Source organism: Hippocampus zosterae, chromosome 15, assembly GCF_025434085.1.
Source record: "Hippocampus zosterae strain Florida chromosome 15, ASM2543408v3, whole genome shotgun sequence".
In the NCBI taxonomy this organism is placed as follows: Eukaryota; Metazoa; Chordata; class Actinopteri; order Syngnathiformes; family Syngnathidae; genus Hippocampus; species Hippocampus zosterae.
In genome coordinates this window covers 6,752,426-6,766,433 of record NC_067465.1, presented here as the reverse complement: position 1 = coordinate 6,766,433, position 14,008 = coordinate 6,752,426, and the positions used below count along the sequence as shown (strand labels likewise).

General features: G+C 46.0%; 3 protein-coding genes across 4 annotated transcripts in view; all 3 read left to right on the top strand.

Moving 5' to 3' along the window:
- Positions 1-506: 506 nt before the first annotated feature.
- Positions 507-6,420, top strand: LOC127616258 (LIM/homeobox protein Lhx8-like). 2 transcript variants are annotated; one of them, XM_052087756.1, is made up of 8 exons: positions 507-610; positions 1,952-2,095; positions 2,280-2,401; positions 3,208-3,428; positions 3,583-3,680; positions 3,835-3,930; positions 5,198-5,375; positions 5,585-6,420. In XM_052087756.1, exons 1-8 carry the CDS (start codon positions 584-586, stop codon positions 5,659-5,661), a joined length of 963 nt encoding a protein of 320 aa, XP_051943716.1. In that variant the 5' UTR covers positions 507-583; the 3' UTR covers positions 5,662-6,420. The 2 variants fall into 2 exon arrangements, with proteins under 2 accessions (XP_051943716.1, XP_051943715.1); XM_052087755.1 differs by lacking the exon at positions 507-610 and adding an exon at positions 1,365-1,609.
- The window catches only part of brinp2 (bone morphogenetic protein/retinoic acid inducible neural-specific 2), a 76,968-nt gene continuing 64,308 nt past the window's right edge, over positions 1,349-14,008 (top strand). The window contains exon 1 of the mRNA XM_052087735.1: positions 1,349-1,358. The gene's annotated coding sequence lies outside the window, so the exon portion shown is untranslated. The remainder of the gene's footprint in view (positions 1,359-14,008) is intronic.
- klhl20 (kelch-like family member 20) lies at positions 7,457-13,337 on the top strand. The gene is made up of 14 exons (XM_052087749.1): positions 7,457-7,588; positions 8,298-8,358; positions 8,608-8,865; positions 8,992-9,100; positions 9,210-9,416; positions 9,640-9,798; positions 9,881-9,975; positions 10,119-10,234; positions 10,561-10,744; positions 10,989-11,132; positions 11,206-11,339; positions 11,533-11,741; positions 12,332-12,438; positions 12,709-13,337. The coding sequence occupies exons 2-14, from the start codon at positions 8,336-8,338 to the stop codon at positions 12,791-12,793; spliced, it is 1,830 nt and encodes a 609-aa protein (XP_051943709.1). The 5' UTR covers positions 7,457-7,588; positions 8,298-8,335; the 3' UTR covers positions 12,794-13,337.

Genomic DNA, 14,008 nt, shown 5'->3' with positions numbered 1-14,008 from the left:
CCCACATATATTTGTGTGTGTGTTTTTTTTAGGGTGTGGGGGCTAATAATGAATTTATAAATCTTTGACTGAACTGCAGCCTGAATCCCAGCTGACTATAAACTTTTGCGCACACCGTGTTTTGGAAATTGTATCGACACGAATGACGAGATCTGTCACATGAAAATATCTCAAAACAACCTGCATTTCCCCAAAGATATGTTCTTAAAAATCTGAAGGTTTTCTAAAATGTCTCATCTTGATTTATATTCCCCAACATGTGCTTGATTTGGTGCGTCCGCACCCCCCCCCCCCCCCCAAAAAAAAACCTCTTCTCTGAGCAGGTTCTACCTGCTCGGATGCAAACACTTTTAACCGCTACGCTATGCTATCAGACCAAGTGGTATGCAAGGTTCAAGATGCTGCAGCAGGCGGGCCGAGGATCTGAGTGGGAGGTGCGTCCTGCGCCCCCCCCCCCCTTATTTTTTTCAATGAAGTTTAAGTGACAGAACAAAACAACAATCGCTGAGAGAAGAGGGTTGACAAGTAATAAGAACAACGTGAAACGGGGAACCTGAAGTCGTGTGATGCTTTTGTCGGGGAAATGTTCCAGTCGGTCTGCAACAGCGTGGTGAGTTGAGAAATGACCAACTAGAGCCGGACAGGTGCATATAAAACTTGAAACGGACTTTCTTTAAAAAAAGTAATTCATTCAAAAAGGCTTAAAATCGATGGATGAATTTGCTGAAGCTTTTTTTTTTTTTTTTTTTTTTTTTTTTTTTTTTTGGCGTGTCGTGACAGTTGAGTTTGTGTCCATTAATATATATATATTTTAAAAATCGTCATCTCACCCCTCCGGTGGTGTCTGTCCCCCATTCAGCTCGAGTCGAGCCAGGAAGCTTGAGGGTTCTGCGTAGTATCCTTACTGAAACATTGGACTGAGATGTCCAATGTTATTGTTATATATATATATATATATATATATATATATACGCCCACACATATATATACGAGGAGAGTATCTTCTGATTTTCTTCCTTGTTTAATTTAAACCAAACGACGCAAGTGGTTTAATACCAACCGGCGTACCTCGTATTTTATTATGTTTTTTTTCATGACAGTGAGTATCGATTCATCTAGCTTTCCCGTTCGATAATTTATTGACATCGTTTATTAAAACGAAGGCGTTGGGAATGAGATGCGCGCGCCTGAGCAAACGACATGCACGCTCTTGACGTGAGCAACCGCGTTTCTCAATTAAGTGCACCTGTGAGGTCAATTACGTACAAACTGCGTCCAGCTGTGCACGCTACGGCAATACAGTGTTGGGAAGGAGAAGCCCCCTTAATGCAAGTGTTCAGTGTCCAATTAGCCCCCCCGTCGCTGGAATGTGACGACAGGTCCGGCGCGTATCAAATAAATTCCACAATAATGTTGAGGGTGAAAGTTTTGTTTCGTCATCGCTCGGACCGAAATGAAATGGGTTGTCATGGAAATGTGAACCTCGCTTCCTGATTCGGTCGTATTGAGCATCTGTCAGTCGGTCAGTGTTTGGGGCAGAGGCATGTCGAAGACGCAAGTGGCACCTCCGGACACTTTTGTCCAACGTGGAAATTATTTAGTCGACACGGTAAGTTTTTTTTCTCGAATTAAATGACCCATAATAGTTGTGTTGTGTTACCTAAATGTTCGTTCGTGGTTGATGTGGCAGAAAGGTGTCAAACGCCCTGGCCCGACTGAGCGCGCACATCAAAGTGCCGCCGCCGGTGGCAACTCCAACGTCAACAGTTATTGTGCTAGCAAAGCGGGAATTGAACACATTTGAAACATTTGAAGAGTTCCCCTGTCACGTTTTACCGAGTTCGAATGATCTGGACGCAAAAATTAAACCGGTTTGTTTCTTAAAGTGAGTCTAATTTGTAAGCGTTTTTTTTCTTTTTTTGGTTCCATGTCCGACTGCGTCTTCTGACAGGGTTCCTCTGGCTCTGAAGACATATTTGAGGACTCGTATTCTCCCTGCCCCTTGTCCTCTTCCAACCCCGCTGTGACTTCTCAGCAGGGAAAAATCTTCTGCTCTTCTTGCTGCCAGGAGATAGTGGACAGACATCTCCTTAAGGTACAGTATGTAGGCACACACGCACACAAACCTCCAGAATATTAAGACGGCCCAAATAAAAGTGAGATACAAACTCAAATGCGAATTGACAGAAATTCACTTATTGTGATTTCAACGTGGCTCTCTGCAAAACAAAGAGCCAGCAGTCTATTATAAATATATTTTAAGCGCGTTCTCCCTTCAGGTGAACAATTTGTGCTGGCATGTCCGCTGCCTGTCATGTTGCGTGTGCAAGACGTCACTCGGGAGACACGTGAGCTGCTATATCAAAGAGAGGCAAGTTTTCTGCAAACTGGACTACTTCAGGTAAGTCGACACGAGCAGTATTGTGGGAGTTGGTCACAAAACGGGTAGTGTGAGGATAGAAAGGGAGATTAATTTATTGAGTACAAAATAATTGATGGAACTGCAATTGGCTTGCAACCAGTTCAATGACCCAGCTTGCTGCCCGAAGACGGCACTTGTGACCCTTCTGAGGAGAAGCGGATTATAAAACGGATGGATAATTTTATTGACCACAAACTTTTTGAAACACACTCGACTCGGGCGGGAAAGTAATTCAATGTTGTTTGTATGACCAACTTCATTTCATTGGCGTTCTGTTCAAGGCGTGAAGGCAAATCGTTGAGTTTATTTTTTTGGGGGGGCCCTCCACCTCATAGGACAGACCAAGCCCTACACTTAACAGCAGCCGAATCTTCACATTCAGAACAAGGGGGAAAAAAACAGTTTGGTGACCATTTTCAAACAGTTTCATGAGGATCGTTCATGTGACATCTTCATCAATCAGCACAAAGTAGAAGAAACCATTTTTGCCTCTAAAATTGAATTCTCTTCGGTCACTACAGTGTTTTTGAAGGCGGCGCGGCCTCGCTCCAGTTGGTAATAGAGTATGTTTTGCGCATGCGTATACACGGCCGAGCGGAATATTGTGAAAAATCTCAATCGACAAGTGTACATTGGCGACATCTGAATAATGCACCTTAATTTTTCTTATTCCAACTTCATCTGTCTGACTGTTAGAAGGCATGGTACTTGGATACCATGCGGTATCGTCCTCATGCCACCATTTTTTTTTGTATTTAATTTTTTTTGGTCCTCTTCTTTCTCAGGAAGTACGGGACCCGTTGTGCACGTTGTGGCCGTAACATCCATACCAGCGACTGGGTACGGCAGGCAAGAGGCAACACTTTCCACCTGGCTTGTTTCTCCTGCGCCACCTGTAAGCGTCAGCTGTCCACTGGAGAAGAATGTGGACTATTGGAGAACAAAGTCTTCTGCCGGCCCCACTATGATGTGATGATGGAGAATATCAAACGCTCAAAAGAAAATGGTGAGCGTATTGGTCACATGTAAATCGTGTTTTAGCTGCAGAAGTAGCCACTTCTTCAGCGTAGTTATTTCAAACGTAACAAATTGGGAAGCGACGTGACGGTCGGATGAGAAAACTGAACAAAGCTGAGGTCGTGTGTGTGTGTTTGCTGAAGACCAATCCAAAATGGATGAGGAGCAGGCAGCGAAAGAGAGCACCATACCCAAACCTGCAAAGAGGGCCAGGACCAATTTCACTGTTGACCAGTTGCAGGTACGGCGTTCTGTATAAAGCCTTCCAGCAAACTGTTCGTTTGACCGTAGACATGTTTGGTTGACACGTGCATCCACTGAAGATTTGGGTTTGAGGGACTCAGAGTTGTTTAGGGCACTGGTGAACCTCATGCCCGTGCATCCTCTCCCTCCAGGTCATGCAAGCTCAGTTTGCTCAAGACAACAACCCAGATGCTCAGACTCTCCAGAAACTGTCAGAGAGGACTGGTTTAAGCCGCAGGGTGATTCAGGTGAGCCAAAACAATGACAAGTAGGGCTGTCACTGATATTTTAATTTTGAAGGAAAAAAAAAGTCCATACTTTAATTTGAAAAAATTGACATTTCAAATTTCAAATGTGCACAAAGGTTGCTCTCTGCTCCAAATAAACAAAGTTGCTTTTCTCTTCAGCCACCTCAAGATCATCCCTCTGTGATTCTCGGGACACAATCTCATTCTTGACCGCGAATGAATTCCATTGAAATCTTGAATAGAAAACGTTAAAGTGATTAAAAAAAACATTAAAAAGTAAAAACACTTCTTGTCGTAGTTTTTTCTCTTAATTTCAGGAGTTAAGGTCAGCTAACCCTATTTTACCAATCAGCAAATTTTGTCCAAAACTTACTTAAAATTATATAATCATGCATAAATAAGCGTCACCAGAAGAAAAACATTCATTCATTTTCCGACCCGCTTTATCCTCACTAGTGTCGCTGGAGCCCATTCCAGCTGTCTTCACACAGTAGTAGGGGGACACCCTGAACCGGTTGCTAGCCAATCGCAGGGCAGACAGAAACGAATAACCATCCGCGGTCACGCTCACATCTCGGGACAATTTGGAGCGTTCAATCAGCCTGCCATGCATGTTTTTGGAATGTGGGAGGAAACCGGAGGACCCGGAGAAAACCCACGCAAGCACGGGGAGAACATGCAAACTCCACACAGGAACCTCTGCACTGTGACGTGCGGACCACTCAACTTCCGGGCTGCCCAGAAGAAAAACATGTTTTATTTATATAGTACCAACACCAAACAGCGTTTCCCTTTCTGTCCACTTGGTGGCACAAGTAATTCGCAAATACTCTCCCTCTAAGGTCATTACGTGCTCTACTTTCAGAAAACCGTTGCATATTCTCTCTTATGACACGTAAAATTACACGCAGAGTAAGTTTGTGTGGCTAGCATGAGCATAAATACGCCTTGCATTTGGTAGAGCAAAGCCGCAGCTCTTCAGCCCGGCGAGCCTCCGTCGACATATTGCACACGTTGAAAGTGAACCGGGTTGGTTGCGTTTTCGTCATCAGGATCCAATCCTAAACCAGCAGTGCTTACACCATCCAAATCCAAAATAATTGCGCAAGACGAATTGATCATGAAATTCGTTGTCAACTTTAACTACTCATTCCTTTATTTTTAAATCGATGGTATTGAGTTGTTGTTGCAGCCCATATTGACAAGTCTCCCCCACCCCCACTGTAACTTTCAACACAAATTTCCTGGTGATTTCTCCCCACTGCAGGTCTGGTTTCAGAACTGCAGAGCCCGTCAAAAGAAACACATCAGCCCAAATTCTGCCTCCAAAACAATGATGCCACTTCCTACTGGTCAGCTGTCGCCACCACTGATGGATGATTTGCAATTCACAACCTATCTGACCCCAGATGTACCTCTTCTCACTACGTTGACCTATATGGATGGTAAGAAACCTTCGCTGAACGCACGCCTCAACTGTAATTCCGAAACGGAAAAATCTTGAATGCACTGTTTGAAGCAGTATTTCAGCAGTGAAGTTATTTTTATTTTATACTCTATATCTAATTGGATATAAAGTTATGATGAAGAAATGTTTGCAAAGTGTATTGGTTGCCATTATTACCCGTCCTGTATGTGTAATTTCCATTTCCAGTACAAGCTCCAGACCCACTTCTACTTCAGCCGCTCGTGTCCCATCCACTGACACAGCTGCCTGTCAGCCACGCTTAAGACGTGACCGGAGAGGTCAAGTTCGCCGCCCGCGATCAGTCCATCCATCAGTTTTCGACACCGCTGACTCTACGCCAGCTGACTTTACGTGAAGGGCTGGGAACACGCTGGACCGGTGGCCAGCAATTGCAGTCGCCACTCAGAGTAAAGAACAATTGTAACTGTGAAGTTCACCCTTCCGCCAAATAAGTACCCATGCGCTTAAAAGAAGAAAAGATATATTTCAGTCACACAGGAAAGCTAGAGATGTTAATTTGTTTAGTGGAATTTTATTTAAAGGAAAAAGATGCTATACATTCAATTTATTTGCAAAGGACAAACAAAGCACGATGATGAAGGAAAATATTTGATTCAAGATGAAATTTCAGTTTCCACTTTTGAACTTATAGAATGCAAAATGATGTCTGTCGTCTGATGCTAAAACAAAATTCACAGCCGCTCGTTTCGCAGAAAATTTATACTGGAAACTATTTAATTCACCTCCATTTCATTGACTGGCGAGACAAATGTGCAGTGATTGTTTAGCAAAGTAAGGCTGACTGATTGCTTTGCTCAATTCCTCAGGGAACAGTTCTCCATTCTCATGTATGTTCGCTCCGATACCTTGCCAAAATGTAAAACAACTTTGTCATTCTTGCGCAATGTGAAGGCCATAATGCAAGAATTCATTGCACATTTATAGAACAACATCAGTATAAATTGGATGCTGATACAAGGGAATAAAGTTGGTAGCCTTCTATTGCACCATTTTGCAATCTATATATTACTCCATCAGTGCTGCTTAATTGTCTCAGCTGACATTTCTTGCCATATGTTTATGTTCGTTTGTCATTTTGGCTGCTGACTGAAGAGTACCCATCTTGCTTCTTGTGAATCTTGGCCTTCTGGCCAACTACACAACTATGCGCAAAAATCTGTGTGTACTGTACCTCGCTTGGATTAATTAACCGATTCTTTCAACAAGTGGAAACTTCATGATTCAGCAGGATTTTGAATCCAATAATGGGTTAGTCCAAGAAAGTGCTACGCTCTACATTGAATTCTTTCAGCTCTATGCACTGGACAGAATGCAAAAGCAACAAGCAATTAAAATTGCAGTATAGAATGTAATGTGGCATAAGCTAAAAGAGAAAACATATTTGGTCTTCATGTTTATTCTAACTTTGTCGTCGGATGAGACTGCTAGCCCGGGAACCGCCTCATACAAAATGGCCGATGCCAAATGCGTTCGAAAATGTCAACTTCAGTCTATTTTTTTCCTAATGGTAGACACCCAAAACGTATAACCTGTTCACCAAATGTATCACAACGCAGCTAAAACCGAAGAAAAAAATCTGGGCGCGCTTATTGACAATTCGGGTTTCAAAAGTCGTGTCAATGTCACAAAATGAGCATTTTCGCCATTTGAAAAATCTTTCCAAATTAAGAGTCTTCATCTCAGATTTAAAGAAAGAAATGCAGGTATTTGTAACGCGCAGATTACATCATCGTGGTTTATGCAGCACTTGACATCCCAAGAATCCATAGACAACAGTTTTTAGATGGATTTTTAAATTAGATTGTCAATTTACACTAGAATGGATAAGGAAAAAAGCATATTTATTTTTGCTTCATTTGAGTTGGAAAAAAGACAACGGCTAGGGATCAAGCGTTGAAATTAAATAGACGAACTAAAAACAAATGTCATTCTCCCAATCGGTTATGTGAGGTTCAATTTTTATGTTGGGAACCGCCGATCGAGCGCCTTAACCTAGATGACGTAATCTTCCTTTATTTTGAAAGCACCTTGCCCGGAAGCGGTATAGACATTTGACATGCGCACACCAACGATGAAGAACCGCTGCGTCTTCAACCATTGAACTTGTAAACATTAGCCACCCGAAGTGTCTGTGTTTCTCTGCGTCTGATCCGGGCATGTAAATATCAGGTAGCGCTCCTCTAAAGCAAATACATTTTCTTTTCAATAGACACTCAGAATTTGTTGTTGCGAGTTGACCGATAATAATGTAGTTGATGTTAGCATGGCATTCTGATGATAGCAATTGTCGCTACTAGCCAAATGAATTCTTAAACATTCTTTTTCATGAAAAAAACAGACACTCTTGTAAATACGCTCCACTTTTCTTGCGCTACAATTGTTTTTTTCTGGATTACTTAATTACTCGTCATGGAAAATCGCCCTTGCTTGGTTGTCCCTCGGCCACCGATGGCGAGCAAATGTAGTTTACCGTTTGTTCGCAAAGCAGTGTCACTTTTTCATTGCATTTTTAATTTAGCATCAAGTTAAGAGTATTTGGCATCGTTTAGGAATTGAAATGGGCCCTACTGTAGATCTGAAACAACACCGCCCTGCTTCGAGGCATTTGCTCGCTGAACTATTTATAGGCTTGTCTATTTGCTGAAACTACAATTAGTGAACAGGAAACGACACGACTTTCCTCTTCTGTTTATTTTATAGACGGTTTCGATTATTTATAACCATACACCGTCTGCAAAGTAAGAGCGAACAAATCGCCACGTACCGTGACCGATGACGCACGCTGCGTTCATTAATCGATGAACTGTTGTTTGTGGTAGCCGCCGACTCACGCGAGACTTCCCTTAATGATTTGGATATTGTGTCATTGTGTTGGCAGGCTCTTACGGTGCGGTACCAAACACTGTTCTACCTTGCATGGACCCAAAGCTGATGCGCAGGTATATTTGAAAATACTATGAATTTGGGATTTTGGGCCGGCAGCAGGACCGCATAGATTATTTGATAATCAATGAATCATTCGGCTATTTTTTTGGGCCATAAATCAATGAATTGGTTAAAAATACAAACCAAACAGTTTTGAATGTCTATCCCAACCACGAGAGCTTTCCGATCATGCGGCACGAACAGGAGGAACCAAAGCATCCGGTATATTCACTCACCTGACTGAGCATGTGGCTCATCTCTAGGGCCACCAGCGCACGTCAAGACGCCACTGGAATGGACATCACCAGCCGCTGCACTCTGGGGGACCCTAACAAGCTTCCCGAAGGCGTCCCCCAACCTGCGCGCATGCCGTACGTCTCGGACAAACACCCGCGGCAGACCTTGGAGGTGATTAACCTGTTGAGGAAGCACCGTGAGCTCTGCGATGTGGTACTGGTGGTGGGCGCCAAGAAAATCTATGCCCATCGCGTCATCCTTTCTGCCTGCAGCCCCTACTTCAGGTAAAAGGGCCAAGACTGAAATGTGTACATTGAGTCGTTTGATGAAATTGAAGTTCTATCGCTTCGTTGACTGCCTCAGCTTATCAATGTGATGCCAAGGAGAAATTTTTTGTTCTTTCTTTGCAGGGCAATGTTTACAGGGGAGCTTGCGGAAAGTCGTCAGACTGAAGTGGTTATTCGAGACATTGATGAGAGAGCGATGGAACTGTTGATCGACTTTGCCTACACTTCACAGGCAAGAACGTTGGGCTGGCGACGTGCGCGTTTGATGCCAGCGGCGTGTAAGTGGCTTCGGGGGAAAAAAAAGTCAGCCGTTGAATCGGATGCGCTCCCTTGACTTGTAGGTGACGGTAGAGGAGGGCAATGTTCAGACTCTGCTTCCCGCCGCCTGCCTGCTCCAGCTCGCTGAGATCCAGGAAGCCTGCTGCGAGTTTCTCAAGAGGCAGCTGGACCCTTCCAACTGTTTGGGGATCAGGGCCTTTGCGGACACGCACTCCTGCCGCGAGCTGCTTCGCATCGCGGACAAGTTCACTCAGCACAATTTCCAGGAGGTGAGAATATCCTCCTGTTGACATTTTTCATTCGCATCCATTTCCATTTTCAACTCATGTTCGGTTTGTAGCAAAATGAGTCTCGTGTGCTAATGCGCCTATTAAGTGTTTGCCGCCTAAGTTGTATGCCAGCCAGACGAAATAAAATGCGACCAATGTGGAGTTGAAAATGAGAGATTTTTATTTATTTTTTACTTGTGTGCTCTTTTCATTGTCTCGTCAGGTTATGGAAAGTGAGGAGTTCATGCTACTCCCTGCCAACCAGTTGATCGATATCATTTCCAGCGATGAACTTAATGTGCGAAGTGAGGAGCAAGTTTTTAATGCTGTGATGGCCTGGGTGAAATACAGCATTCAAGAACGCAGACCGCAACTACCTCAGGTTCGTTTCGGGTTGGAGAAGCGAGTCGGCTGCGGGGGGAGGGGGGACCCGGACCCACATTGTGATTTTCCTTCCCTTTTAGGTTCTGCAACATGTCCGACTACCGCTCCTTAGCCCCAAGTTCCTGGTGGGCACTGTGGGGTCAGACCCTCTCATCAAGAGTGACGAGGAGTGCAGGTACTGGTCCAAAAGATAGGTCCGACATGTGGCTCATGTAAGCTGTGCACCATGGTTTTCGTCAGCATGTGTCACCGTATCAATTCCGGTTTTATCTGGTTAGTATTGAGCGCGTGCTAGTCCCTCTGTCCTGTGGCTGTCAGGGACCTGGTCGACGAGGCCAAGAACTACCTGCTGCTGCCACAAGAGAGGCCACTGATGCAGGGCCCGAGAACCCGGCCGAGGAAGCCCATACGGTGTGGCGAAGTCCTTTTTGCAGGTCGCTTCATCATTTTTCAAATCAACTTTAGCCGTTTTGACAGTTTGAATCACAACTGACCAACGCCAGCCACAAGTACGGACAAAGCAACGGCCATGTTGTGCAAGGGCTGGCTCATATGAACACAATGATATACGGTAGCTCCGGTCACGCCAAATAGCTCTTAGGATAAGATAATGATGATAGAAATAGCATCATCAAATGTGTCAAGCGGCCCCAAAAGCCTTCATGGTTGTTTGATCAATCGCTAAACCACCTCGACACACCGAGCTCTCTCTACGTCCGGGTCCTCCAATTCCCACTCTTCACTTTTGGTTTTCTCATAGTTGGCGGTTGGTGCAGCGGGGACGCCATATCCAGCGTGGAGCGTTACGACCCTCAGACCAATGAGTGGCGGATGGTGGCCTCGATGAGTAAACGGCGTTGCGGAGTGGGTGTCAGCGTCCTGGACGATTTGCTGTATGCCGTCGGAGGGCACGACGGCTCCTCCTATCTCAACTCGGTTGAAAGGTGGGTCAAAAGACCGCTTTTAATCGTCTCTTTCCAAAGTTGACCAGAGTAGCCGGTGTTCAAAACCGGACTTGGCTTCTCTTTTCCCGCCGAGACGACTTTCCCGATCCGCATTTCAGCCCGCTACTGTGTCTGACGGGTTGAAATGCTACGGGTGGCAGAAGCAACCGGCTCCTCTTTCCATTGAAAATCTATTTTCGTTCATTCCGATATCTTTGGTTTCTCTTGCGGTCGCTCGTTCCAGATATGACCCAAAGACCAACCAGTGGAGCAGCGACGTGGCCCCAACGAGCACCTGTCGGACCAGCGTAGGCGTCGCTGTTCTCGGTGGTTATTTGTATGCTGTGGGAGGACAGGACGGTGTTTCCTGTCTCAACATTGTGGAAAGGTACCAGCCGAAACCTTGGCGTTCGCGCCCGTTGAAAGCAACGGAAGCTGTTTTCAACCTACTTGCCGCGCAGGTATGATCCAAAGGAGAACAAATGGACTCGTGTGGCCTCCATGAGCACCAGGCGACTGGGCGTCGCTGTCGCTGTGCTAGGAGGTTTTCTCTACGCCGTGGGAGGGTCTGACGGGACGTCCCCGTTAAATACCGGTATGAAATCAACGTTATGCCCGTTACTTGACAGGTTTCGGAAGTGTATTGCAACTTGGAACTGTCTATTGAACTGTCAACTGCAGAATGAGCTTGTTTGTTTGGTGTGTGGGGGGGGGGGGGGGGTGTTGGGGAAAGTGATGAGAAAATGTTTTTCAAGCCCTCGCTCTGCCTTCCTCATTCTCCCCCTCAGTGGAGCGTTACAATCCTCAGGAGAACCGATGGCACACGGTCTCTCCGATGGGCACCCGACGAAAGCATCTCGGCTGCGCCGTCTACCAGGACATGATTTATTCCGTCGGGGGCCGAGACGACACAACAGAGCTGAGCAGCGCGGAGCGTTACAATCCCAGGACCAACCAATGGTCTCCCGTCGTCGCTATGACGTCCAGACGGAGCGGGGTATCTATTGCGGCCGTCGTCGTTATTAGAGCGGACCCCTGCAACGGCGCACCCTCCAGAATATAGCAGCAACAGAACGCATTCATTCATTCATACATCTTCCGAGCCGCTTGATCCTCACTAGGGTCGCGGGGGGTGCTGGAGCCTATCCCAGCTGTCTTCGGGCAGTAGGCGGGGGACACCCTGAACCGGTTGCCAGCCAATCGCAGGGCACACAGAGACGAACAACCATCCACGCTCACACTCACACCTAGGGACAATTTAGAGTGTTCAATCAGCCTGCCACGCATATTTTTGGAATGTGGGAGGAAACCGGAGCACCCGGAGAAAACCCACGCAGGCCCGGGGAGAACATGCAAACTCCACACGGGGAGGCCGGAGCTGGAATCGAACCCGGTACCTCTGCACTGTGAAGCTGACGTGCTAACCACTGGACTACCGGGCCGCGCAACAGAACGCATCACATAGAAATTGCATAATTGACGGCCGTTGAAAAAAAGAAAACGATTAACCGGCCAACCTTTTCAAAGACATCCGTTGTGTTTTGATGTTGGCGTATTGGTTTTTGATGATGACTTTTGCGTCTTTAGGTGGGCCTAGCGGTGGTCAACGGTCAATTGATGGCAGTCGGGGGATTTGATGGGACGACGTATTTGAAAACCATAGAAGTTTATGACCCGGATGCCAACACATGGAGGTAGGCTTCCCCTCGACATTCAGACTTACAGACGGCCACGCGAGTTTCACTCCGTAACTCATTCAATGGCTGCCGGCCGTTTTCTCCAAAATGGATGCCAACCGTTTTTGACCGTTTTGACTCGGCCCGCCAAAAGAAAGCTTGAACCCTCTTCGTTCATCAACAACGCGCCATTTTGAACGCAGGAAAAACGCCGGATCTGACTTGTTTTCAAACGCCACGGCTTGTGACCAGACAGCTCTCATCCCTTGCGTTTTAACCTCTTCGCAGGTTGTACGGAGGAATGAATTACCGACGCCTCGGTGGTGGAGTGGGCGTCATTAAAATGACTCACTGTGAATCCCACATCTGGTAACGCCCGCTCCCTCACTGACACGCGCGCACCACAGTCTTTGGAACGGATGCTACCGACGCTCAGACCTCCATCAAAGACCGTCGGGACGATGTGAGGAGAGAAACGGTTGTGCGAATGATGCCGAAAAGCAGAATGCGTGTCCGACTCTTCATCCCGCCCTCAAGGTCATCAACTTTGATTGAACATTGTCACCTTGTTGCGCACAGAGAGCAGCACACCTCCACCAAGCGTCAGCGAGCTCCCGGATTGGAGAAGCATCGATAGGGTCCCTCATCTTGCTCTTACCCGCCAAGCTTCGAGCTCAAAAACTGATTTTTAAACCTGCAGCGGTGTTTAACCGAAGCGTACGGACAGTCACTGTGTCCAAACCTTGATGAAATTTATTATTATTTTTTAATCACTCTAAGTGGGAAAATAAAACACAGAACTACATCCAGCCAACAAGCAATTGTTCGGGTCTGCAATGAACTCACTTTTCTGCAGAGCTTTAGGCCGAAAGGCATTCCGCTCGTGGATATCAAACAACAAAGTGGTCAAACTCAAATGGATACTTGGTGGTGAAAAAAGCCGACCAAGAAATCCGAAATTGCGACAAACATCGGGAGGCGACATCCTGTTAAAAATACGCTGCGTCTAGCCTTGCACTTTATTCCTCCAAGTGTTTCTGCCGCTCGCCGATACTTGAAGATGACTTGCTGCATCTACTGTGTAGTGTCCACTTTGACGCAGCTTAAAGTCCAATGATTGACTCACTTTTAACCATGAAACAAGAGGCAGGAATAATACTCTTTGCATTATTGACTTGCTTTTTTTGTTTTTGCATTATTTAGAGGTCTTTCTGGAGGAGTATTAGTGATGACTGCCAGCGATTCGGTTTAAACGCAGCCGCTTGGTTCAGGAACGAAGACGCAGCGAGTTGCTGTGCGCGGAGTCACGTGGCCTGTGAGGGCCATCGTGTGCCGCCACGTGGTGCAACAGTGCCACCCGCTGGAGCGCCTGGAAAAGTGCAGCTGTTCCTTTGTGCTCATGGCCGCGCTTGGCGAGTACGGTACAGTCATTGCTTGACCTTGTGTTAAAACACTTGCTTCTGACAAAAGTTTGGATACTAGCAGTCTAAAGTGGTGCATCTCAAAGTTTCCCATTTATTTTCTTGTATGATATTTTATTGGAGCTTTCAAGAACCGCACATAAAAAAAATACTCGCGTCATCACCGG